We start from the raw sequence: 26,659 nt of genomic DNA, 5'->3' as shown, positions 1-26,659 counted from the left end.
TCAGTCCCAATTTTGTATTTGTTTCCATTAGGGAGAAAAAAAAATCCCTGAAACCTTACAAAAAAACAAACAAACCCACAACCCAATAAATGGAGATGGTTGTGCTGCTGCTATACAGGTGAAACTCGAAAAATTAGAATATCGTGGAAAAGTCCATTTATGTAAGCAATTGTTTTCATTAGCTACTGGAGTTTAATATATGAGATAGACTCATGACATGCAAAGCGAGATATGCCAAGCCTTTGTTTGTTATAATTGTGATGAATATGGCGTACAGCTGGTGAAAACCCCAAAGTTGAAATTGTTAATTTGGGGTTCTCATCAGCTGTACACCATAATCATCACAATTATAACAAATAAAGGCTTGACATATCTCGCTTTGCATGTCATGAGTCTATCTCATATATTAGTTTCACCTTTTAAGTTGAATTACTGAAAGAAATGAACCTTTCCACGATATTCTAATTTTTCGAGTTTCACCTGTAATTATGTTCCTAGGACTCTTTAAGCCTAGGTAAAAGGACTTGTTCCCATGCAGCAGCATCGAGCTCCCTGCTGATTTTACCTTCGCTTCTTCCATGCCATCGAACTTTAAAGCATTAGGTTATAACTTGCTGCAAGCTGCACATGTGAGTAGAAAATAGGACTTTCCTGCTTGCGTCCCTCGTGCATGCCATTTGTTGCCAACAGATTATTTCTTCCGCTGCCGTATTCTTCCGGCGGATGTTTCTTTAATGACCGAATCTCTCTTCCACCCTCAACCCCGGCTCTCAAAAGATTGCCGCCGTGCTTACGGTCACATTTTTTTAGCGTTCTCCATAGTAGGAGCAGAAGTGATTAATCAGCGAGCATTAAATTGATAGCAGCTTGATGGAAGGTGCAGTCACCTTTCATCATTTGCCAAGTATGTCCAACCCCGGCATCCCATTTATCTTGCGTTATCTTTATGCGCCAAGCAGATGTTGGGACATTATCTCCGCATGTCAGCGGAACTTGTCCCTAGTTCATGTAGAACTTCTGCATCCATCAAAAGCAGGGAGGACTTGTTGGCCAGGGGGGTGGGTTGTATGTGTGAAAATCTCACTTCTGCCATGCCGTCTGGTTTCCTCTTCCTAACAACAACAACAACAACAACAACAACAACAACAACAGTGTGGTGTAGTGGTTAAGAGCGGTGGACTCATAATCCAGTGAACCGGGTTCGCTTCCCCGCTCCTCCACATGCAGCTGCTGGGTGACCTTGGGCTAGTCACACTTCTTTGAAGTCTCTCAGCCCCACTCACCTCACAGAGTGTTTGTTGTGGGGGAGGAAGGAGAATGTTAGCCGCTTTGAGACTCCTTCGGGTAGTGAAAAGCAGGATATCAAATCCAAACTCTTCTTCTCTTCTTCTTCATTAACAACAACAGTAATAATTTATTATTTATTCCCAGCCACTCTGGGTGGCTTCCAACAAAAGATTTAAAATACAGTGGTACCTCTACTTACGAATTTAATTCATTCCGGAGGTCCGTTCTTAATCTGAAACTGTTCTTAATTAGAGGCATGCTTTCTCTAATGGGGCCTTTTGCTGCTGCTGCGCCACCGGCACACGATTTCCGATCTCATCCTGGGGCAAAGTTCTCAACTCGAAGTAACTCAGGTTAGCGGAGTTTGCGACCTGAAGCATTTGTACCCTGAGGCGTTTGTAACTCGAGGTACCACTGTGCATTAAAACACCAGTCATTAAAAACTTCCCTAAACAGGCTGCCTTCAGGTGTCTTCTAAACGTCAGATAGTTGTTTATTTCCTTGACATTGGATAGGAGGGCATTCCACATTCCACAAGGCAGGTGCCACTACCGAGAAGGCCCTCTTGCCTGGTTCCCTGAAACTTAATTTCTCACAGTGAGGGAGCTGCCAGAAGGCCCTCGGAGCTGGACCTTGGTGTCCGGGCAGAATGATGGGGGTGGAGATGCTCCTTCAAGTATACTGGGCTGAGGCCGTTGAGGGCTTTCAATGTCAGCACCAACACTTTGAATTGTGCTCGGAAACGTACTGGGAGCCAATGTAGGTCTTTCAGGACTGGTGTTATGTGGTCTCGGCGGCTGCTCCCAGTCACCAGTCTACCTGCCACATTCTGGATTAGTTGCAGTTTCCGGGTCACCTTCAAAGGTAGCCCCACATAGAGCGCATTGCAGTAGTCCAAGCGGGAGATAACCAGAGCATGCACCACTCTGGCGAGACAGTCTGCGGGCAGGGAGGGTCTCAGCCTGCGTACCAGGTGGAGCTGGTAGACAGCTGCCCTGGACACAGAATTAACCTGCGCCTCCATGGACAGCTGTGAGTCCAAAAATGTCTTTCCAGTTTTTTACATTAGCGTTTAGGGGCTGTCCAGTTCACATGTGTCGTCAGCTCAACGATATACACTTTTGCAACGAAACTTCCACTCTCCCCACCCCTGTGTGTGCCCCACACCCTACCCAAATTACTCGAGTGGGTTGGGGGAACCCTTGGACCAGATTCAGGTAGTATTACATGGGGAAGAGAGTTGGAGAACGTTCCTTTGCACAAACAGAAATCCCTGTGCAGACAGGGCCTTTACGTAGCGCTACTTCGGATATAAACCTTAACTCTTTTTCATATCCTGTCTGATGGTTTCTAAGTATCTTCCACATGCCAAAGTAGATTGGCAAAATGCACCAAAAATAAAGGTGTGGGGGGGAATTATTGGTCATGTTATGCTGGTGGGGATCATGAGTCCATAATTTCCAAATTCTAAAAGAATTATTCAAATTCAAAAGTAATTGGTTGAGCACTGCGTAAACATAGTTAACGAGGAGAGCTGCTATCGGGCCCACTGATCTAATCACCATGTTGAGGGGGGGGGATGCAGATATTTAATTAGATTTAATGAAAAACTGTGTTTAATTTCAAGTATAATCAATTATTAATTAATGTAATGAGTGACTCTGACTGGGTTTACTAATTAACTCATTTAAAAATTATGAATAACCTTTTCATTTGTAATTATTTTCTACATCCTGTCAAGTTGAGGATAAAAATTGTATCACTAACTAGAAAGCACACACACACAAACACACCTATAAATCTTTCCTCCACATTTCCCTTTCCTTACTAAAATAGAGGTGTCAGGGAAAGTACTTCTTTTGATTCCTAACTTTTTTTTAAAAAACAACAGATTTTTACTTTCTGAACTTTGGGGTGCGTTTCTAGGTTTACGGTTTTAAATTGTTTGGCTCTTCTGGGACAATATTTAACCTTTGGTTTTGTAGCACTGATTTCAATTGAGTTGCAGTATTTAATTTTAAGAAAGGTTGACAAAATGCATCTCTTGTTGGCTTTGATTATGTTATGGAGTGGAACGAGCTTGAGTTCATTGCATTAAAATGTCTAAACAATATTGGATAGTTCGCTAAAGTAACTCAGAGCGTGACTCTAGTGTAAAAATTCTACTGCCGTGATTAATTTTGTTATCTCAAGAGTGCCGGTGTATATCATTTTCCGCTCTCTTCTTAACCCATGGCATGATTTGTTCAAACTTACTATGGCATAAACTTTCAGGCGCTGGCCATAAATAGCAGGTCACATATTACACAGTCATTATTTTGTGAATTGCCATGTTTAATAACTGTGCATTATTATCCATTTCTGTACTTTTCCAGCATTTTATTTCCTCCTGGCCTCACTGTTTACAGTCCTCCCCGCACCTCCTGCTTGATTACATACCTGCAATTCAAGATACATTAACTGTAGTCCACAAAAACCTATACCACAATAAATTGGCTAGGCTTTAAGGGTGTCACAAGTCTCCGTTAAAGCAGCTGCTTGTGTCCTGCATTGCACAGTTGAGGAATCACTCAATTTAGCACTCATCCAGAGTTCCTTTTGTGCTGTGCTTTCCAGGCACATATCCTCACTTCAAAGCTCCATGTCTGAGAGTTGTTGGTTATTTGTAAAACTCACGTTTTACTGCTGCATCAGAGCCAGTAGTAATCTGCAGAAAACTCAGTTGCTGTTAGCTGCAATTCAGTGATAAAATGCAGGTCTTCCTGGGGACCAAAAGACCCCAAAACTATCCAGGTGTGTGGAGCTTTAATGCCGGGTCCTGTGCCTAGGAACATGGCACAAAAGGAAGCCTGGATAAACCCTAAATTGTCAGTTGCTGGCATCCATCTCTCTCAGGAGACAATGGAGGAGTGTGCCTTGAAGTCAAACCTTTGGAGAGTTTCAGCAGCTGATGTGGCTGTAGAGACCGATACAGGAGAGACATGTTTTGTTGCAGCTGGGGCAGATGAAGGCGTCCGGTTGTGCTGCTGCAGATGCACCAGGGAGTTTCTTTTCCCCATGCTCCTTCCAGTGGTCATTCCTCCTCTGGTCACTTCTGTGGATGCACAATCTGACTACCTGTCTGACTGCCTGTCTCCAGGCACTGTGGTCATTGAGGAACGGCTTAGGGAGCTGGGTATGTTTAGCCTGGAGAAGAGAAGGTTAAGGGGTGATATGATAGCCATGTTCAAATACAGTATATAAAAGGATGTCATATAGAGGAGGGTGAAAGGTTGTTTTCTGCTGCTCCAGAGAAGCGGACACGGGGCAATGGATTCAAACTACAAGAAAGAAGATTCCACCTAAACATTAGGAAGAACTTCCTGACAGTGAGAGCTGTTGGACAGTGGAATTTGCTACCAAGGAGTGTGGTGGAGTCTCCTTCTTTGGAGGTCTTTAAGCAGAGGCTTGACAGCCATCTGTCAGGAATGCTTTGATGGTGTTTCCTGCTTGGCAGGGGGTTGGACTGGATGGCCCTTGTGGTCTCTTCCAACTCTAGGATTCTATGATCTGCAAGGGATTCCTACACCGTGGGGTTGATGTTGCCAGCCTTCATGTCACATTTGCAGACATTATTTGCAACCGGCCTGGTGCCGGAAGCCAGCTCTCCGTAGACCACATCCTTGGGGATGAGCCCTAAATTGACAGATATTACAAAATTCTGTATATGAGAAGAAAGAAGGAATTGGTCCATCCTGGGAATTTTGTGTGTACCTTGCACATCTGTGGTGTTGCAATAAATTGCCCGCTTAAGGGAGAAAGACATTCTGTAGAAATGTCCATACTCATTGTGCTTCAGTGACATTCTCATAGCTTTCAACAAATGGAGGGAACTTGGTTTAGCTCTCTTTCTGTTCAAAGATCTACAGAAGAAGCTTTGGTTCTGCTTTCCGCAGGCGGAGCGGGGGGGTGGGGCGGAGAGAGTGCGGGGAAAGAATGTGATCCCATCGAAATTGTACGACTGGTGTGATGTGTAAATACTGTGATTTAGCAGAAGGCTTTCACAAGGCTGACTCATCGTACAAGAGGAATAATGGGCAAACAGAAAGATAAAGGTGCATTAACTCGAGGAAGCCATTACATCCCTGCTGGAATTAGACAGGCTTTGAGTCACCAGTGACTCCCTTTTCAAATATTCGCAGCGGTGTGTACAGAGGCGAAGGCAAGGAAGCACATCTCAGCTAGAGATGGCTTGAGACAGAGAGGCTATGGGAGTCCCATTCTGACATGCATTCTGGATATGGGTGCCGGAGCATTCTGGGAAAAATGGAAACGGGGCCAGAAAATGTGGACATTCACTTATTAGTCTCATGTCCGGAATGGAAACAACTGTCGCTGTTGCTTTCAGTCTGCAAAAAGATTTTGTTGTTGTTCAGTCATTCAATCGTGTCCGACTCTTCGTGACCCCATGGACCAGAGCACGCCAGGCACCCCTATCTTTCACTGCCTCCCGCAGTTTGGCCAAACTCATGCCAGTCGCTTCGAGAACACTGTCCAACCATCTCATCCTCTGTTGTCCCCTTCTTCTTGTGCCATCCATCTTTCCCAACATCAGGGTCTTTTCCAGGGAGTCTTCTCTTCTCATGAGGTGGCCAAAGTACTGGAGCCTTAGCTTCAGGATCTGTCCTTCCAGTGAGCGCTCAGGGCTCATAGCTTCTCTGAGTTATTCCAAGCCCCTTCGCCACAACAAGGCAGTGATCCATAAAGGAGCAACCAAAATTAGGAAGCATTTATTTCACCCAGATAATTGGGGCAAGGGAAGGGACTGTTATTTTTACCTGGTATCCCCCCACCTCCTTGACGGTGACGCAACCCATGTGCACTAACGACATGCAGATTTCGCTTCTGCTCACTGCCAGACCGTTCAGCCTAACGATCTCTCCGCTAATTCCGCCCTAGACTTCCACAATGCACCCTTGTGAAGCGTCTCTGGGAACCTGAGCCCAACAGCGTTCCATGTGTAGATGAATAGACAGATGGAACATCTCAAGAGACATACCAAAGGGGTGGCCATTGAAAAATATATATATATTGTCTCGGGGGCACAGCTCTCTCAGGTATTTCCTCCCCTCGCCATGTGGATGGTGGGAAACCCCGGAGGCCTTCCTGGCTGCTTTCTAGCCTAATTAACACGCCTCCCCTCATTAAAGAACCTGCGCACTCTGACTCCCATCTGTTGTGGGAGAATAAAGTGCTTGGAGGACGGTTGAGCTGGAGGAGAATCTGCGCATCCGAAGGATTCCCTCCTCCAGACGAATGGCTCAAAGGCTTACCGCAGTCGAGTTGTGTGAGGCTTTTGTTTTTGTTTTAAACCAGCTTTCTCTCTGGGAACTTTTTTTTTATCAAATACATGTGGCTGTGCCAAGAGCGCAGTTAAAAGCAACACTGACTCAGCCGCCTTTGAGCCGTTAAAAGCTGCACTTTAACTCTGGGAAGTGAGGAAAGTACCTCCCAACAAAACCAAGATGGGGAAATTGCTTCCAGTTCCACCCTGCCTCTCTCGTCCTTCCCTCTCCTCGTTTCGACTGCTGCTTCAAGCCCGCTGCGAGAACTAAATATATCCAAAAAACAACGTTTTCTTTTGTTCTCCGAATCCACAGTGCTGTTGGAGGCCTGCTTGCTTTCGTTAGGGGAGAACTGTCCCTTTTATTTTAAGAGGGGCTGATTTTGGGATCTTGCGTTATAGGTTTGGACAGCAGCCACGGATAGCTTTTTGTAGCCTTGGGACTGCGGAGGCTAAAATGATTTAACGGCAGCTCTGAAAGTAATGGCGTTGAAGATACAAGATCTTGCATTAGAGCCTTCCTTCTCGAGATCGATTCATTCCACCCACCCCCAAACTGGAGTGGAGAGCTAACCTGGGAAAAAAAAGGCTATAATGAATTGGTCCTTTTTCTGCTCCAAATCTAAGCAAGACCTCTAGCCTGACATTTAAAAGCAGCGGAGTAAGGGAGATATACGGTCCTATAGGAGCTGCGGGAGATGAGCATCTTTCTGTGCCACGAAATAATTGTTTAAAAAATGTTAAGAGTGATCTTCCAGTTCAGCAAGCAGCCCAAAGCAAGGAGCAGCGCAGGTTTTAACTTTGAAAACAAACCAAGCCCAAACTCAACAACCTTATGATATGGAAATGGCACGCAGGAGTGCCAAAGGGCAAAGCAGACTTTCTTTTCATTTGCTTTTTTAAAGATTTCTTTCCGATGCAGTCTCGAGGGATCAGGTCAAGTTCTGCTCCGAGCAGCTTTGCACGTTCACGTTTCCACTTTGGTTTATATCTGTCAGGCGCTGCAGAGCTTCAGTTGGGGAGCTCTGTAGGTTGAGCTCTTATCTATCTGCTTGCTTGCTGCACAACTGCAATGGCCGGCTGAAAAAATCAGCCGCAGGCAGTTCAAGATGGGCTGATAGCACCACAGACCAGAATCCTACCCTGTGAACCAAAGATTGCCCATCCCGTGCCCTGTGCCATCTCTTTAGCTGCACAATATGCTTCGTTCCACAAGTTGGCGTTGCCCGCCTGACACCTTCCAGTCGTTGGAACTACAACTCCCAGAACAGGCTGGGGCTGATGGGAGATGTAGCTTGGCAACATCTGGAGGGCATCAACTCAGCAAAAGCTGCACTAGACTATCCCTCAGTCCTGTTTGCGCCACCTCAGGCCCAGACACTTGGACGTCACTCCATTTGTCATGGGCTTGGGCCTATTGATGCTCCCAGTGTGGTGTGGTGGTTAAGAGCAGTAGACTTGTAATCTGGTGAACCGGGTTCGCGTCCCCGCTCCTCCACGTGCAGCTGCTGGGTGACCTGGGGATAGTCACACTTCTTTGAAGTCTCTCAGCCCCACTCACCTCACAGAGTGTTTGTTGTGGGGGAGGAAGGGAAAGGAGAATGTTAGCCGCTTTGAGACTCCTTTGGGTAGTGAAAAGCGGGATATCAAATCCAAACTCTTCTTCTCCTCCTCCTCCTCAGTGCAATTGGGGGGGACATTGGAAGCATTTGTTGTTTAGTCGTTTAGTGGTGTCCGACTCTTTGTGACCCCATGGACCAGAGCATGCCAGGCCCTCCTGTCTTCCACTGCCTCCCGCAGTTTGGTCAGACTCATTTTGGTAGCTTCAAGAACACTATCCAACCATCTCATCCTCCGTCATCCCCTTCTCTTTTTGCCCTCCGTCTTTCCCAACATCAGGGTCTTTTCCAGGGAGTCTCCTCTTCTCATGAGGTGGCCAAAGTATTCTGAGCCTCAGCTTCAGGATCTGTCCTTCCAGTGAGCACTCAGGGCTGATTTCCTTCAGAATGGATAGGTTTGATCTTCTTGCAGTCCATGGGTGCAGTCCAGCACCATAATTCAAAAGCATCAATTCTTTGGCGATCAGCCTTCTTTATTGGAAGCATAAAGAAAGCAAAGAAGAAAATGGGGGGGGCATGTTCATACGTGTTTCATCTGTTGCTTAATGACGTTTACTGCCAGGTCGGGCACTGTTGTGGGACCCGCTCCCCTGTTGACTGCTCCCCTGGACCTGGCGGTCATGCTCAAACTGAGGGGTTTTCCTGGGCTTGGGTAGACCATTTCAGCTTCATCCTGCCTTTCAGCTTGCCTGTCCTTTTGGCTAATGGCGGGGGGGGGCGCCAGCCCTGCCCCTGGGGCAGATCGAACAGAGCTGGCAGGCTTCACTCTGGTCTGTCCCTTGGGAACTGCATCTTCCTGTTCGTTTGCTTAAAGAAGGTAGATTTCCAGGGGGTGCTGAGTAATATATATATTTTTTTCTGAAAAGGGGGTGGTAGGCCAAATAAGTTTGGGAACCTCTGGGCTAAATGATCCTCGGGTTCCCTTCCACCTCTGTGATTCCTTCCAGGCCCTATCTCCTTGTGGGCTGTGATGGAGCTGGTTGTTTCTGCTTCAAGTTTTGCTCCGAACGCTCTGCCCCAGTCTTAAATTCACTTGTCACGAGGGATTTGTTTTAACAGTCATTATAAATCCCTAGTTGTAAGTCCCTACTGACACTGATGATTGGATGGGGGGGGGTCCCACGGCTGCCGTGGTCTTTTTAACAAGCGTAGCGCAGATGCTCAGACTTATCCTCCATTCCTCAGCTTTCTTCAGCCTTTGCCCACAAGTACTGAAAATGGAATAGTGGCCGGGAAAGGGGGGGGAGGTGCTACAGATCTTAATAACTTCTGAAAGGAGGTCTCCTCAAGTCCCGGTCTTTATTTCACGCTAATTACCATGAAATAGTGTATTTTAATTGCAGCTAAACGCAGACACAGAGGGAGCGGGATGAACGAGAGGGAGGGAGAAACTTCCCCCACAATGGCTGCTTTCACTGTTTTCAAATACCACACATTTGTGTGGGGCAATCCAGTCATAATAATGGCCGTCAGATTGAGTTGTCTGTGACAGCACGTGAGGGTGGGCCGATTTGTTGAATTAAACTCGGCCATCTTCTTTTCAATCTCCTGTTTCCATTACAAAGACATGCCTGGAGACGGCGACGCTGTTGAAATGCAACATCGTCTTCTGACACTCAAGCCGGTATCTGATTCTTTTCCCACCCAATAACGTGTTTTTTCTCGCGATTCTGTCACAACAATGGATTTATTGCATGAGAACACACTTGCCATATGTGAAGTGTTCTTACTTGTAATAGCAAGCAGCAGATTGCTGTAGCTTACAGTTAAGAGTTTATTTCAGGCATCCCGAACCTGTGGCCCTCCAGATGTTTTGGCCTACAACTCCTAGCTAATGGGACCAGTGGTCAGGAATGATGGGAATTGTAGTCCAAAACATCTGGAGGGCCGAAGTTTGGGGATGCCTGGGTAGGAATGGCTTATTGGTGCCTCGTAGCCTTTTTAAAAAAAGTATTTTTCGAAAGTGAATCTTGTGTTATTTTATTATTTAAAATTATTTTACTGAATTGTTTTATTAAATTATTTTACTTTTAAAGGCAAATTGCCCTTCCTGGACAGCTGTCCCATAAACTTGATGCAGAGCTCGTATTACTGTTTGGCTTTTTTAATTTTTTTTTAATGTTCTCTTTTTTCTTATACAAATATTGAGGTACGTGGTCACTCAGTGCCACATGTACATGCAAATATCTGGCTCATTTAAACCCGTATGGAACCTTTATTCTCAACAATGGTGGAGAATACATTTATTTTTCACCAATCCATATTATTTGTAAAGTGAATTTTTGTATGAGTTAATATTTTCTTATCCCTTTGGAGCAACGCTGTACCTTTGTACTTTTGTCCTTCCAGGCTATGATGCTTTACAGCTTACAGTGTTGGTTCTTTTCTTGCTTTTTGTTATCTCTGAACATTGCTGTTGTTAACAAATCAACATTTATTTATTTTTTAAAACAAATAACAACCAGAGTGAACAAACAGCATTGCAACTGGGAAACGGAGAAAAACATCGACTCCTCCATTTATGGTTTTTTTTTTTTTTAATTTTATGATCACTAATCCCAAAAGTCAGATGAAAAGCCCTTGATCGGTGTTTTGGCTCACGCCAGCCTCTCGCTCACCGCTCTTAACATACTTAAACAAATTGCAAGTTGGATCGAGCGAGACGGAGATTGTTACCTGGGGAGAACTTACGTTAGCTAGCCCATGGTACAGATTTGTCTTGCAACTTGGGGATCTTTGCCCTGTGATAATATGTGTGGTTGAACTTTCCAAGGTGGTATTTTGGGGTCAGAGGGTGGGGGGAGGAAATTGGATTCTGCTATGGGGCAACCCATAGTGAGAGCTGGACCATCAAGAAGGCTGATCGCCGAAGAATTGATGCTTTTGAATTATGGTGCTGGAGGAGACTCTTGAGAGTCCCATGGACTGCAAGAAGATCAAACCTATCCATTCTCAAGGAAATCGGCCCCGAGTGCTCACTAGAAGGACAGATCCTGAAGTTGAGGCTCCAGTACTTTGGCCACCTCATGAGAAGAGAAGACTCCCTGGAAAAGACCCTGATGTTGGGAAAGATGGAGGGCACAAGGAGAAGGGGACGACAAAGGATGAGATGGTTGGACAGTGTTCTCGAAGCTACTAACATGAGTTTGGCCAAACTGCGGGAGGCGGTGAAGGATAGGCGTGCCTGGCGTGCTCTGGTCCATGGGGTCACGAAGAGTCGGACACGACTGAACGACTGAACAACAACAACATGGGGCAACCCCAGCGCGAACAAGCCACCGCTTTCTCTGCCGCCTTCGTTTGAGGCTTGTCTGAGCCAGCTGCCGAGCTGTGTTAAATTTCATTATTGATAGGACTCTTAACGCTGTCCCATTCCCTCAGATTTATGCTCCTCCCGACTCCCTGTGCTGGATTTTTGCTCCTGTTCTCTGGAGGGGAGAAGGTCATTAATTCCGCAGTGTCAGCTGCTTAATCAGCCCTCCCAGACTTGGGTCCATTTGTAACAATTTGCCAGGCCTTGTTTTTGCAGAAGAAAAAAAGCGCCTCTCTTCCTTTCGGACCGTTCTCCCCCTCCCCGCTGTCGTCTTCACACTGCCCTTCATTTTTTTAAGAGAGGGTTTTTATGACCGAAGCTCGTTTGGAGGAAGAGGACTAGCAGGTTGGAATAAACCATTCTTAAAGCTTCCTCTGTACAAATAAAAATCTAAATTGGTCTCGCTCACACCTTCCTAGCTGAATGAAGCAGTCCCTATTTTAGGAGCATCTATCCGCCTCCGTTCCACACACACACACTTCCTCAGACTGTTTTCATCCCGAGAAGTTTCGTTCAGTCTTAGTTGTAGCTCTGAAAATTCCAGTCTAAGGACAGAAGAGGAATGCACATACACCCCGCTGTGTACAACTAGTCTCCCCTACACCCTTCCTCCTTTCCTTTGTGGTGAATTTACTTCCACACTGAATTCTCTCTCCAGCTCCTGTTGTTACCCTTCAGACCTGGCTCCGCGCCAATCATTTCTGTGGTCGGCATTCTTCTCTCTCAATTCTCCCCACTTTGCTTTTTCATCTCGCGCCAGTTGTGGGCCTTTCTTGGCCCGCTTTTCTTAGCCGCTCTGGGTCTCACGGCTGAAAAGGGTTGCTGTGTCTAGCTAGCCCCCACTTCAACTCTCCTTTTCTCGGGTCAAGTTCTGCTTGTGTGGAGATGCCGCTGAAATCGCACTCTGTGAACACCCGGAGCCCGGTGTCCAGTTGTGGGTCCCACAATTTAAGAAGGGTGTTGACAATTGGAACATTTGCATAGGAGGGCAACCAAGAATGTGGCTGGGGCAACCCAGCCAGATGGGTGCGAGTAATATAATAAAATTATATTTATCATTATAAGATGGTCAAGGGTCTGGAAACCAAGCCTGATGAGGAACGGTTGAAGGATCTGGGTATGTTTAGCCTGGAAAAGAAGAGACTGAGAGGAGATACGATAGCTGTAGTCAAATATCTCAAGGGCTGTCACATGGGAAATGGAGCAAGCTTGTTTTCTCCTTCTCTGGAGGGTAGGACTTCAAGTTACAAGAAAGGAGATTCTGACTAAACATCAGGAAGAACTTTCTGACACTAAGAACCATTCAACAGTGGAACGGACTCCCTCAGGAGGTTGTGGACTCTCTTTCATTGGTGGTTTTTAAGCAGAGGTTGGATGGCCATCTGCCATGGATGCTTTAGCTGAGATTCCTGGATTGCAGGGGATTGGACTAGATGCCCCTCGGGGTCCCTTCCAACTCTACAATTCTACGATTCTATGATAAGAGGAGCCCTGCTGGATCAGGCCAAAAGCCCGTCTAGCCCAGCATCCTGTTTTTACAGCGGCCAGCAGGACCTTAGCTTTCTAGACCCTATCGGTTCCCTCTCATTTGCTACAGTTTTCTTCCCAATTCCTCAGAATTTCCACTCTTAATTCTCCACCTTCCTCCTTTGCCCTCAATCCAAGCTCCACCCGCAATTCTGCCACTTCAATTCATAGAGTTGTATGCAGTGTTAGTGCTACTCAGAGTAGAGCCATTGAAATGAATGGCCATGGCTAACTTGGGTCCATTAATTATGATGAGTCTGCTCTGAATAAGAGTCCGTCAGATACATCCATGGCTTCTCCCAGTCCCACTCCTTTTGGTCTCCAGTTTCAACCCAAATCTGCCCAGTTTCTTCTGATCTTGCGGCATTCATCAATAACCTCTCAGTTAACCCTTCCCTTCCTCCAGCTCCCAGAAGGCCAGAGCCGCAGCAGTCAACAAATTTGTTAGGCTATAAGCTTTGTACCCAACGTAGCATCCACATTGTCAAATCCATGAAGTATCCAATCCTCCATTGGAAATGCCAAGTAAAGTTGCAAAATCAGTGAGGTCAGGGGCAAATGAAATGAGAAAGGTGAAGACAGTGACAACTCCATTAGAGCCCAAATGTATGCTTGTGTTATCACCTGTCGCTGCTGTTCTGAAGGGTCACTGTGCTTGTTTTGCATACATTCAAGGTCTAATTGAATTGTCTCTCCGTCCTTTGAGCATCACATTTTTCTCTTCCCTCACTGCTTACACTCTCCTCTCTGTGAATACATGCCTGAGAGTAAAACATCATGCATCTGATGAAGTGGACGTTATTCTACCAAAGCTTATACCGTAATACTTTTTTTTTTTTTTAGTCTCTATTATGCCTCAAGACTTTCTTCTTTTGCTCTCTTCCACTAGTTTTAATATTATTATGATGATTCTCATTTGCTTTGCCTTTTTCCTTCTCCTGGCAATGTCCTCTTCCAGTGAGAGCCAGTGTGGCATAGTGGTTAAGAGCAGTGGACTTGTAATCTGGTGAACTGGGTTCGCTTCCCTGCTCCTCCACATGCAGCTGCTGGATGACCTTGGGCTAGTCACACTTCTCTGAAGTCTCTCAGCCCCACTCACCTCACAGAGTGTTTGTTGTGGGGGAGGAAGGGAAAGGAGAATGTTAGCCGCTTTGAGACTCCTTTGGGTAGTGATAAAGCGGGCTATCAAATCCAAACTCTTCTGCTCTTCCCTTTATTTTAAAAACATTTTTTTAAAAAAAATTGTTTAAATGCTGATTTAGTGGAGTAGAATTCTCCCCCTCCCCCAAGACTTAAATGGTGCAAAGGGCTCATGTTTAAAATGAAAACTCCATGCAGTGCTAATATTTTCAACTAGCTGCTGCTTCTACCTATTTCTGAGTGAGTCACGTGACGTTAGTTGTGTATGTGATGAATGAAATGGAGGCTACTGAGCCCGATGTTATGATACAACCAGAAAAACTGTAGTTAATATTGCAACCAGTCAGATTCGACCGTGTGGTCATATCAGCGAGGGCAGTCGGAAGTGAGGACAAGTGAGACCGATTTCGCAAATGAGCAAACGCAGAATACCAAATGGTCACGGGACGTGGAAGGCGCCTTTCAGCGCTATCAAAAATGTCCGTGAGAAATGGTGGGGTGTTTTCAGCTCAGGCCTGATTATAATACAGCCATGAGAAGGGATGGTTTGAGAGTCCATGATGATGCTGTTTTGTGATTCAAACTAAGCTGAACTTGGACAAGAGATGGGTAGTTTCATGTGAGCTACAGGTATCTCCCCAGTTATGCAGGGGTTGCGTTCTGGGGGGTCCTGCGCATAACTGAAATCACATGGAGGGGAGCACCCTCTAAAAATCCTCCAAACTCCCATTTCTTCCTGCTCTCCAGGTCATTCGCTCTCCCCAGTCCAGACCCAAATATCTGGAGTTGAAGCTCTGAGCCGGCTAGAGGCTGGATGTGCAGGAAAATGGCACTTGTTGCTGCGCTACCCTGAGTGTCAGCTGTTACGCGGGGAGGCTAAGCAGCTGAAACAAAGCCCTGCTGTGGCTCTGGCCAATTCGGGGCTTCCTCTGCCCTCACTGACATCCTCTTCAGGCTCTAGGGAGGGCTTCCTCGTGAGCCCCATGGACTCTTCAGCTCTCTCCCGCCATTTCCAATTCAATTATTTTGTTACTTCCCGGTGCCGTACATATACACAGTTGCATGCAAGTCGATCGCTTGTTAGTGGGGGGTGGGATGCCTGCACTCATGAGTTTCCTGTAGGAAGAGCAGGGCACAAATGTAATAAATATATCACCTTGATAAATGGCATGAGGTGGCCTCACCGGATGTGTTCTGGTAGATATACTGGGGGCAGCTGGGGAATGAGCTGGAGGTGACTGAAGTTAGCATCGGAATCATGCTTCATCAATTAAGTGCCCTCCCCTAATAACAGGTTGGTTAATGAGATGGTTTGCATAAAGTTATACTGACCATAACAGACCAGTCCTATCCTTTAGCAATTACGACGCAAGGTGGGAGGCTCCCTGTAAAAACCTGCTTGCCCTGGTTTCTCTAATTACAGCGAATACCCCGATGGGAAGATTCCTCTTTAATTTACACAAATTAAAACTCCATTTAGAGGTGTGCTGGGACCAAGTGGTAATTGACTTTGATCGTGGAGAAACATGCTGCAATATAGATTAGGAAGTAATATGGTTCCCGTCGTAAAAGGATCTAGATGGAAAAATATTATTTTACTAGGAAAGGCCCTTGTAGGATGCATAATACAAAATTTACTGGCGCCGGCGGGGCCTGCGGTGAACCGTTCCGGTACAGTAAGACGGGCAAATGCTGGCATGCGGTGATAATGCTTGGTCTCTCGGTTTCCTGGCTTGCTGAAGCTTTTTTAGTAGAGGCCTAGGAAAGTAACTGTGTTATTCATAACAAAATAAAAAATTAAAAAATTCCTTCCAGTAGCACCTTAGGGACCAACTAAGTTTCTTCTAGGTGTGAGCTTTTGTGTGCATGCTCATACCAAGAACAAACTTAGTTGGTCTTGAAGGTGCTACTGGAAGGAATTTTTTTTATTTTTTTTTGACTATGGCAGACCAACATGGCTACCTACCTGTAACTGTGTTATTCATGTAAGCTACTTTTCTGAGCTGGCTGACACATTAGACATCTTGAACAGGACTCCATAGATCTGGTGGGAGTTCAAGAGGCAACAAAAAAATGATCAAGGCCTGAGCATCTTCGTTATCAAGAAAGGCTAGAACAGAGAAGAAGAATAAGAAGAAGAAGAAGAAGAAGAAGAAGAAGAAGAAGAAGAAGAAGAAGAAGAAGAAGAAGAAGAATTTGGATTTGATATCCCACTTTATCACTACCCGAAGGAGTATCAAAGCGGCTAACATTCTCCTTTCCCTTCCTCCCCCACAACAAACACTCTGAGAGGTGAGTGGGGCTGAGAGACTTCAAAGAAGTGTGACTAGCCCATGGTCACCCAGCATGTGGAGGAGCGGAGACGCGAACCCGGTTCACCAGATTACGAGTCTACTGCTCTTAACCACTACACCACACTGGCTCTCAGAGGTGATTCATGGATTCTGATGATGACGACAACAACAACAACAACAACAACAGTATTAGTAATACCCTCTCTATCTGGCTTGGTTGCCCCAGCCACTCTGGGTGGCTTCCAACAAAATACAAAAGGGAAAGGGGAGGGGGGGAATATCAAACATTAAAAGCTTCCTGAAATAAAAGTTGACAAAGTTTTGTGAAGCCCCAGACTTCCTTTAAAGCTGTTTTGATACCCACTCCTGTATATTCTCCCATGCCAGTTAAAACTTGTGATGGTTCAAGAAAACCCCTTGATCATATGTGAGATCACATATCTCTGTATGCTTGAACATACATTTATAAAATTAAACCACTCGCCTTTTGTCTGACCCCTTGAGTCCCGTTTACTGTAACCCATGGGTGGTTTGCACAGATCTGGATAGTCCCCCCCCCCAAAAGAGTTCTGTCGAAAGTTCCTCAGCCTGTAACACATAAAACATCAGATTTCTAGCTACCTGTTCTATTGCTGCTGCCATTTGATGGGCATAAGGCTCAATTGGTACAATCCCCAGAGCGCTTTAGCAATGCATCCTCCTTTGCGGGGAACTCTGGGAAGTGTAGTTCTCTGAGGGGGATAGTGGGCCCCTAACAAAACTCCGCAGTGCCCTTCACAAACTACAGTTCCCCAAAATTCTTTGGGAGGAACCATGAAAGCAGTGCAATAGTGCTTTAAATGTCTAAATGTTTGTCTATATGGAGGATTCTAAGCTACTACTGCACAAAGGTAAAAAATAACCTGCTTTCGAAGGTTGCCCAGAAAGCTATGCAGCCCTCACTTCTGGAATATTTTATTTGTTTGTTTGTTTACATTTATATGCCAGCTTCGTCTCCCACCCCCCACCCAAGGCTCAATGTAGTGTACATGGTTCTGCCCCTCTTCATTAATTCTCCACAACAAGGCTAGGCTGAGAGGCGGAGACTGGCCCAAGGTCACCCAGTGAGCTTCGTGGCTGAGTGGGGATTCGAACCCAGGTCTCCCAAGTCCCGCGCTCTGTAACCACTCTGACAGAACAGATGGTGAATAGACGGTGCAAGGCAAATGCCCCATCTGGACATTATTCCCCTTATCCACCAGCAAAAAAATATAAAAGCAGGTAAACTTACCTGTAGCAACCTACCTGTGTTGCTGACTGGTGCTGGTGCTCTAGCTAGTGAAGGAGTCCTGACTTCATCCAGCCAACAGGCTCTGTAAAGTATAAGGGATTTAAAAAAGAAAAAGAAAAAAGGTGTGGTTTACAGACAGAGAGAGAAAGAGAGAGACACACAGAGAGAGACCTTATTTAAGAAAATTGCATTCACTGGAAGATTTGCCTCAATTAAAGATCAGTGGCTCAGGACTGAAGACTAAAATGTTGGCCTAGAGGACTTTGCCACCGCCCCCCTCCGAAGATTAAACAAGGAGTGGCACCATCAGGGAGGCTTTTTTCCTGGATCCCTCTTTCAACACCAACTTAGAAATCAATTACTCTCTCCAGCCTCTGGGCTTTTACTCAGGCCTTAATTTAAAACGCTGTAATTGATCACTTTGGTTATTTATTGCATTTCCTTTGCCCAGCTCTAGCAAGTCAACAAGCTAATAAAAGGCCAGCAATGTGGGAGGTTCGTTCTTTTGCTTCTCTTTCTCTCTCTTTCTTTTACCCCACCCCCTCACCCCTCCTTCTGTTATTTTTTTCCCTGCTGACTTCTGTGGATTTCTCCTTCCACACCCACCACACCCCGAAAAGAAGCCTCTTACGCCTCGCTAAGCATGTCTTGGTCTCTACTTTTCTCAGTGATCTATCAAAATCAGTGGCTTGTCTCGGCTAACTCCCTCACTCCATCAACCTTTCCTGAGAGGAGTCCATTTTGTTGGCCACCTTTGTCTTCCCTCATCACCACAAACACACACACACACACACACACACACACACACACACAAAATCCTCTTCATTCCTTTCCGTCTGGTCCAATTCCACTCCCTTCTTTGCTCTCTACAAACTTCTGCCTGCTTCCTTCGGTTCTTTCATAATTCACTGTTGACAATGCAAAGTGCTGCTTAGTCCCTTAAACCCCATTTTGAACCTGCAAAAATGGATAGCAGCAGGTAGCGGGGGGGGGGGGCAACGGACCTGTTAGGATGCTAATTATAACGTGGGTCCACACCAGTCAATTTTCATCTGGGCATAATGTGTCGCTTTTGGGGCGCAACTTTCCCGTGCCCCTTATTCACATCTTCTTCCTTTTTTGTGGCACTGCACTCCTAGAACAATATGTCGTTCGGGGACATAAAACCTGGAACAATACGCTGCTTAGCAATATGAATCATGGAGGTGATATGATAAGGACCGCTGACTGTTAGGTCCAGTCGCAGACGACTCTGGGGTTGCAGTGCTTATCTCACGTTAACTGGCCGAGGGAGCCGGCGTACAGCTTCTGGGTCATGTGGCCAGCATGACTAAGCTGCTTCTGGCGAACCCGAGCAGCACATGGAAATGCCATTTACCTTCCCGCTGGAGTGGTACCTATTTATCTACTTGCACTTTGACGTGATTTCAAATTGCTAGGTTGACAGAAGCAGGGACCGAGCAACAGGAGCTCACCCCATCGCAGGGATTTGAACCGCCGACCTTCCGATCAGCAAGCCCTAGGCTCAGTGGTTTAGACCACAGCGCCACCCACCTCCCCAGGTGATACGATTGTTGTTGTTGTTGTTCAGTCGTGTCCAACTCTTCGTGACCCCATGGACCAGAGCATGCCAGGCACCCCTATCTTCCACTGCCTCCCGCAGTTTGGTCAAACTCATGCCAGTCGCTTCGAGAACACTGTCCAACCATCTCATCCTCTGTCGTCCCCTTCTCCTTGTGCCCTCCATCTTTCCCAACATCAGGGTCTTTTCCAGGGAGTCTTCTCTTCTCATGAGGTGGCCAAAGTACTGGAGCCTCAACTTCACTGCCTTGTCATGGCGAAGGGGCTGGAATAACTCAGGGAAGCTATGAGCTATGCCATGCAGGGCCACCCAAGGTCATAGCGGAGAGTTTAAACTAAATGTGATCCACCTGGAGAAGGAACTGGCAAGCCCCTCCAGTATCCCTGCCAAGAAAACTCCATGGACAAAGACAACAGGTGATACAATAGCCATATTCAAATATCTAAAGGGCTGTCTTCTCATGGAAGAAGGAGCAAGCTTGCCCCGGAGGGTAGGACCCAAAACAAGGGATTCAGATTACAAGAAAGGAGATCCCGGCTAAACATCTGGAAGAGCTTTCTGATGGTCAGAGCTGTCCAACTGTGGAACGGGCTCCCTCAAAAGGTGGTGGACTCTCCTTCCTTGGAGGTTTTTAAGCAGAGGTTGGAAGGCCACTTGTCAAAGATTATTTAGTTCTGATTCCTGCATTGCATAGAATTGGGGGTGCCTTCCAATTCTATGATTCTATGGAGAAACAGAGAGAAAATGGCATAACCACCATACAACCCTACCCTAGACTTTGAAGTAGGGGACGCGGGTGGCGCTGTGGTCTGAACCACTGAGCCTCTTGGGCTTGCCGATCAGAAGGTCAGTGTTTCGAATCCCCACAATGTGGTGAGCTCCCATTGCTCTGTCCCAACTCCTGCCAACATAGCAATTTGAAAGCATGCCAGTGCAAGTAGATAAAAAGGTATCACTGTGGCAGGAAGGTAAACAGCATTTCCATGCGCTCTGGCTTCCATCACGGTGTCCAGTTGCGCTAGAAGCGGTTTAGTCCTGCTGGCCACATGACCCGGAAAGCTGTCTTTCAGGCTCCCTTGACCTGAAAGCGAAATGAGCGCCACAACCCCATAGTCGCCTTTGACTGGACTTAACCATCCAGGGGTCCTTTACCTTTTTTTTACCTAGACTTTGAAATGTATATTATGTGATCAAATACCCATTTGAATACAAATTTCCATGTTCATTTATTTAAAAAGATTTTTTTAATCGGCCAGCGGACAAGATGGCGCCGGCAGTAAGTCTTCTGTGAGCCTCAACAGAGTGAGTAGGAGCTTTTTACAAAATAATAACAATAATACAGAAAGACACTCAGAAAAGATCAAAGTCTAGCCTGATTTATTTAAAAACTAAACCGTAGATTAAACCAATTATAGGACTGAGTGGACTTCTGAGTGAATGAACATGCAGAATTGATATGGGACAAATTACCAGATTCGCCTGAAAGGCTGAATCCTTGCCCCAAATTTCAATAGAATGGAAGGTAGCCGTAGGGAAGCGAAGGAGGCTAAGCGAACAGAGAGCAAGGGATCTTAAAAGTACAAGTGACCATGTGAGAATCTGGTATCATTAAAAGCTAATGAGCCTGCCCTCAAAATGAAATGCAAGAACTGAATTCCTAAGGGGAAGGATGACCAGCAGTGGCGTTTCATCAGCAGTAACCAGAGGCACAACTTATTAACTCGGCCCCGTAAAGGACTTAATATGGTGGATTGTGTACATTGCAATAATATTCGCAGCCAGGCAGCATCTCTTTCCCCCCCCCCCCATGAGTTTGCAGTTGCAGCGCTCCACATAAATATAAATACAGTTTGAATCGCGCTTAACTTCTACTTTAATACCCTTGGTCCGTCGGCTGCCGAAAAGGAGCTTTAAGAGAAAACGAAATAATAAAATACTTTCAATTAACTGGGAGCAATGTAGCTAAAACACAACAAAAGTGTGTGCATTCAGAGGTGTTAAGTGCTGTAGGAAATGGCTCTTTTTAACCAGCGCTCTTTGAGTGGGTGGGAAGCCTTCAATGTGGCTGAAAATGCATTGAATGTTGCATGAGATGAGAAATATTGTTAAGAAGGTGTTTGTGCTTTGAGCCCCTTTCTTTCCATCTTGCTGTGTAGACCGGCGGCTGAGGAACCATCCCTGAATAGTCCAGGCTGAACCTCCTGGAACCCCAACTCCTCTCTTTCTAATACTTCCATTTTGCTTTTAAGTGCTCTTAGTGCTTTGAAGTAGATATTTTCTCTCTCTCTCTCTCTCTCTCTCTCTCTCTCTTAAATCTTTCTCCCACAGTTCTGTCACTTATTTTATGCTACACAGAGGAAGATATAGGTTAGACATTAAGAGCTGCCAAACGGTAAAAGCAATTCAGTGATAGAATAAGTGTTTTGGAGAAATCTTGCATTGGCCTGCCTTGGAAGTTTGAAAGCTTTTTGCGTGTCATAGGTTTTGAAGACTTCCTGGTGACCCGACTCTTTCCCACAGCTCAGATAAATCTTGTTCTGTATAGTAACCTTCAGGGACTATCCAAAAGATTAATTGCAGTTTTTGTAACAAACACTCCTTATTTACATGGCAAAATGAGAGGTGTGTACAATTAGTCAGCTTACTTAGAACTAGTTTATATGTTGAAATGGGACAACTGCCTTTGAACTGTTCCAGTAGGGCTTTTTAAATAAAACCAAATAATAGCTACTTAGGAAGCTTTCCTATAGCTGCATGAGATGTCTGAATTGATACCAGTCATTGATGGAGCAAGCCATGGCTTTGATATGAGTTTGCAAACCACAGCTAGCACCTACCTATAGTTTGGCATGTTACCTAAATCAACAAACCATAGGAACTAGTGGTTTAAACCCGTTAAATTAACAGGCGCTAGAACAGGGCTCCCCCCACCCCACTCTTCACCCCCATTTTCCCTGCCCTCGAAGCCCCCTCACAGGCCCTCAAGATGGGGAAAGAAAGTGGGCGGGGATCCCTGGAGGAGAGGTGTGGCCTCTCCGCAGCCACGCCCGCCGCCACCTCCCTCTCGCTCCAGCCCAGCGGACAACGTTACTCCCTCTCCCCAACATTGCCGTTTTCGCTGGCGGCAACAGCCAGGTGGTGCACAGGATCCGCGGGCGGGGGACGCCTCTACTCTGGCATCTCTCCCCCGGACCGTTTCCTTGGCAAAGGGGGATGGAAGCTGCTTCTCCCCCGGGAGCTGGAGAAAGGGCGGCAAGGCAAGAGCCGCCCGCAAGCCCCGGCACCGCGAGTCCCTGGCAAGCACGATGCCGCAGTGGCTGCTCAGTCTCCTGCTCTCTCCCGTGCCCAGCGCCGGCGCAGCCTCCGCAGCTGGCATGTCCCGAAGTGTCTCTGCGTTCCAAGTCCCAACGGCTGTCCGTGGGGCACATGCGCAGTAGCGCAAACCCACGGACACAGGGACTGGACGCAGAGACACTTGGACTTTATTATATATGAGGGGGAAGGTCAAATTCTGGAGCTGAGAGCTCAGAGAACACAGTGAAGGAGATAAGCAGCTCTTAACCATGGTTTACCTGGCTTCTAAATGATGAATTGGACAAACCATGGCTTGGCATGGTATCTGATCCATTGAGAGATTTGGGATTATTATTTTTTATTAGATGTGAGTTCTGATGTGAGTTTGTAAACCACGGCTAGTACCTACCTATAGTTTGGCATGATATCTAAATCGACAAATCATAGTTACAGTGCTTGTTTTCATTGCTTCTAAATGATGAGTTCGACAAACCATGGCTTGGCATGGTATCTGATCCATTGAGAGATTGGGGAATTTGTTATTAGAGACTGGCAGCTAAAAGTACTCGCCCTGTTCCAAGCTTGTTTTTCTTTGTTATGAGAGTTCAGGAACCTCGGATTCCGCTTGTGCGACAAGTTTGCAGCTTTGACCTTCTCCCCTACGCTCAGCGCTAAGCTGCCTTCTGGAACGCTCGACAAATTCTGGCATGGTTTTATAAACAAAACGGCAATGTTGGGGAGCCTTTCTCTTTCCGTTTTTCTGCTCTTAATTACGTTGAGTGGACTTGATGCTGATGCCACCGGACACTTTCCTGGAGGGTGTGCCGTGCACTCTTGTGGGGTGGGGTGGGTACATGTGCCCCCTGAATCGGGAAATGCCATTTTGAGAGTGGGGAACAGCGAATCTGAGAACTGCGGAAAGCCCAAAGGGAAATTTGGATCGTGATTAAATATGAAATGTTTATGTTGGGGAGGAGAGAGAAAGGATACAGGAAGCTGTTTTGGCTTTCCTCTTTGCTTTCAGGAGGCAATGGCTAATCATATAAACATGCCCTGTTCTATATACCATTCCAGTGCACTGCTCTGTTATTACTGTTTTTAAAAATGGAGCCACCACATTCCTTGGATTTTACGTCCGTCCAACTCTGTGGAGTTGATTCTTCCACTGTTTTGACTTTTCATGATGCACATAGACGAGCCAACAATGCATCGTAGCATCGAACAAATCCCATAGATATTTATGCCTCGCTTTTCCATCCTATCCAATGCACCCCTTGACCTGATTAGGAGAATGCTGGCATTGCATCAAGGTATAAGATCCGCTCTGTTCTCTTTCGCTCTTCCTGTGTACAGTGGAAAGAGAAACAAAAGAAGAAACAGTTCCTATGCCATTGGATGCTGGCCTCCTTTGCGGATTGGTTTTGTGCAGCATTCTCCATTCAGAGAAAGCTTCACCTCAAAGAAATCAGTTTGAGTTTGATTTGGATTGAGCCCCAATTCTTTCCCCTGTGGAATTATATCTTTAGCCAACTTTTCAGCTCCCGGCTTCAACCAGGTCGTTGCAACATGGTCCCAATCTGAGCTGTCAGGTGTGGGAACTCTTCCTTGTCAGACATTCCTAGGTTGTTTAAAAATGTCTGCCCCCTCAGCTGGTTCTGAAACTGGGGTGAAACATGCCCATGGGGTGAGGTTGAGGCCTTTGCACAAGATAATCAGTGGGCATGGAAGCCCCCCTAACACCCACAGATTTTTTTTTCAATTCCATGCCCTACATCCATGTTTATCTCAGAAAACATTGAGGGTTTGGGAACACGTATTTGCCAAGATAAAAATGTTCTGCTCTCACACCCAGCATCTGAAAAAAAATCAGGACCAAATGGCCTCTCTTATTGAACCTCTGAAAGGTACTTAGCTCAGATTTCCATGTATTTCTAGGGCAAGAGATCTGTGGAGCTGGGAAAAGCCACTGATAATACCTGCATGCGCTTGGCTGTCCTGATTCAAGAATCCACAGTCACCAGCTCTCCCAAGTTGTGGGTGGGATACGGATGGAGAACCTGTAGCCTTCCAGGTGTTGCTGGACTCCAACTCCCAGACACCCCTGCCAGCCGTGTCCAGTGGCATGGGATGATGGGAGTTGTAGCCAAGCAACCTCTGGAGGACCAGGGGCTCTCCATCCCTACTAGGCCCGAGCCATTGTGATCTTCGTAGGCCCAAAGCAGTGCCGAAGCCAGTGCTGATGTTGGAGCCCTGGGGGTCGAACCGAGAGGAGCAGTGAACACGCTACTCGGGGCGCAGTCTTTGTATTTCAAGATTGTCCTCGGCAGAGAAACAACCCCCACCCCCCCCAACACAAAAAGATGACTTTTCTCGTTGCTCACCACAGCCATGCACCTGTTTGGCCTAAACTGGCACCTGCAGCCGATGGAAGGGCAGATGTTTGAGATGACGGAAGACACGGCCAGCAGTTGGCCAGTGCCAACGGACGTCTCCTTATATTCCTCAGGGGGCACGGGGTTAGAGGTACCTGACAGGAAAGGCAAAGGAGCCGGCGAAGGTACGGTTGGTGTGTTGTCCTTGTTGTCAGTCCTCTGTCTGCCTCTGAATTCCAGACATCCATCCTCATAACTCCATAACCTTCTCCTCCTAGAATCAGTAGTTGCCCATCTATGTTTCCATCTGTCCCTCGCTCAGGATTGCCTACAAGTCCTGAAGTGTGCATTGCCTCATGGTGATTTATCCAGAGCCATTCATAAAGGGAATTGGGAAGAATCCATATGCATTGGGGGCAGGGGGGGCACAACATTTCTTCACCAAAATCCTCCTGTCTTCCATTTCCTCTCACCAGAAATGTTTTGCTGATCTCAAATGTTGTTTCAACGCTCCTTCTTTTTACAGGGCTACTGAATGCTGATTTTTTAAAAAAACTTTGCTTTATTCAGCTTGTTGGCAAACTTGGAATGGGGGTGATGCCACAGGGTGCCGTGCCTTAAAGTGAATTAAGAATCGCTGGAACCACAGGCATCAATTGGCAGTCCTCAAACCACTTACTGAATAAGCCCATTTTGGAAGTCAGTAGGGTAATTAGTGAACTGCCCTGAGATCTACGGATGAAAGGCGGTGTACAAATTTAATTAATAGTAATAGCTAGAATCAAATTCGCAACATGTCTCAACTTTGACCTGAGTAACACCAGCTCAATTTTCCTATCAAAATGGAGATGATGATGAAATTTGGGTGTCCCTATTCTTCAGTCATGTGACCCAATTCTAAGATATCCTACTGGATCCCTACATATTCACTTAAATTTAATATTCAGAATTAAACATTAGAATGTCAGGAATCAAAATTTGATGTTGGCACTTCACCTAGTAATTATGGATACTAAAAAAAAAAAAAAAAACACTTCACAGTATCTACACTGTTTCTCCCACCTAACTTTTCTCAAAACAAAAAATCCACAAGTAACAAAATTCAGATACCCTTCTCCTTCAGTCAGAGAACTTATTCCCAGCGTAGTTAACTTTATCATTGCAATTTATCACCCTTGTCCTAAATAGAAGCGAAGATGAGTGATTATTTACTTCTAAGTGAGCATGCTTAGGGATGCCAGTTTAATATCTGGAAGCTGTCCATTTCTCTTCTCAATTGTCCTATAGAGGGTCCATGTCTTGTACGTGGCTTTCTGGCTTCTTGCAAGATGCCAAGAGGAATTAGTACTTACTGGAATTAGTAAGCTGCAGCTGTTCAGGCCTATGCAAGACCAGCCTTTGCTCTGGGGGGGGGGGGGGTTGACAGCTTGACAACCTATGAGATAAAATCTAATGAGGAATCCATGGCAGAAATACCTGCAAAAGGTGAAGTTCTGACTCTTTCTAAAGAGCAATCATTAACCACTTTGGTGGTGAGTCAGAATTTGGCTCCAGGTATGGAATGGGCAGGTTTTTCATCCCTTCAAAAAATGAAAGGTGCTGTGCTGATGGAACCAATGTGTCCGAAGCCAAATTTGA

General features: G+C 46.0%; 1 protein-coding gene across 1 annotated transcript in view; it reads left to right on the top strand.

Annotated features, from left to right (window-relative positions):
• The window catches only part of TENM4 (teneurin transmembrane protein 4), a 202,290-nt gene that overhangs the window by 13,658 nt on the left and 161,973 nt on the right, over positions 1–26,659 (top strand). Inside the window, exon 4 of the mRNA XM_033146027.1 lies at positions 25,036–25,206. Coding sequence (XP_033001918.1) covers positions 25,036–25,206 — 171 coding nt within the window. The remainder of the gene's footprint in view (positions 1–25,035; positions 25,207–26,659) is intronic.

Source organism: Lacerta agilis, chromosome 4 (genome assembly GCF_009819535.1).
Source record: "Lacerta agilis isolate rLacAgi1 chromosome 4, rLacAgi1.pri, whole genome shotgun sequence".
Lineage (NCBI taxonomy): Eukaryota > Metazoa > Chordata > Lepidosauria > Squamata > Lacertidae > Lacerta > Lacerta agilis.
This window is presented reverse-complemented; position numbering and strand designations above follow the sequence as displayed.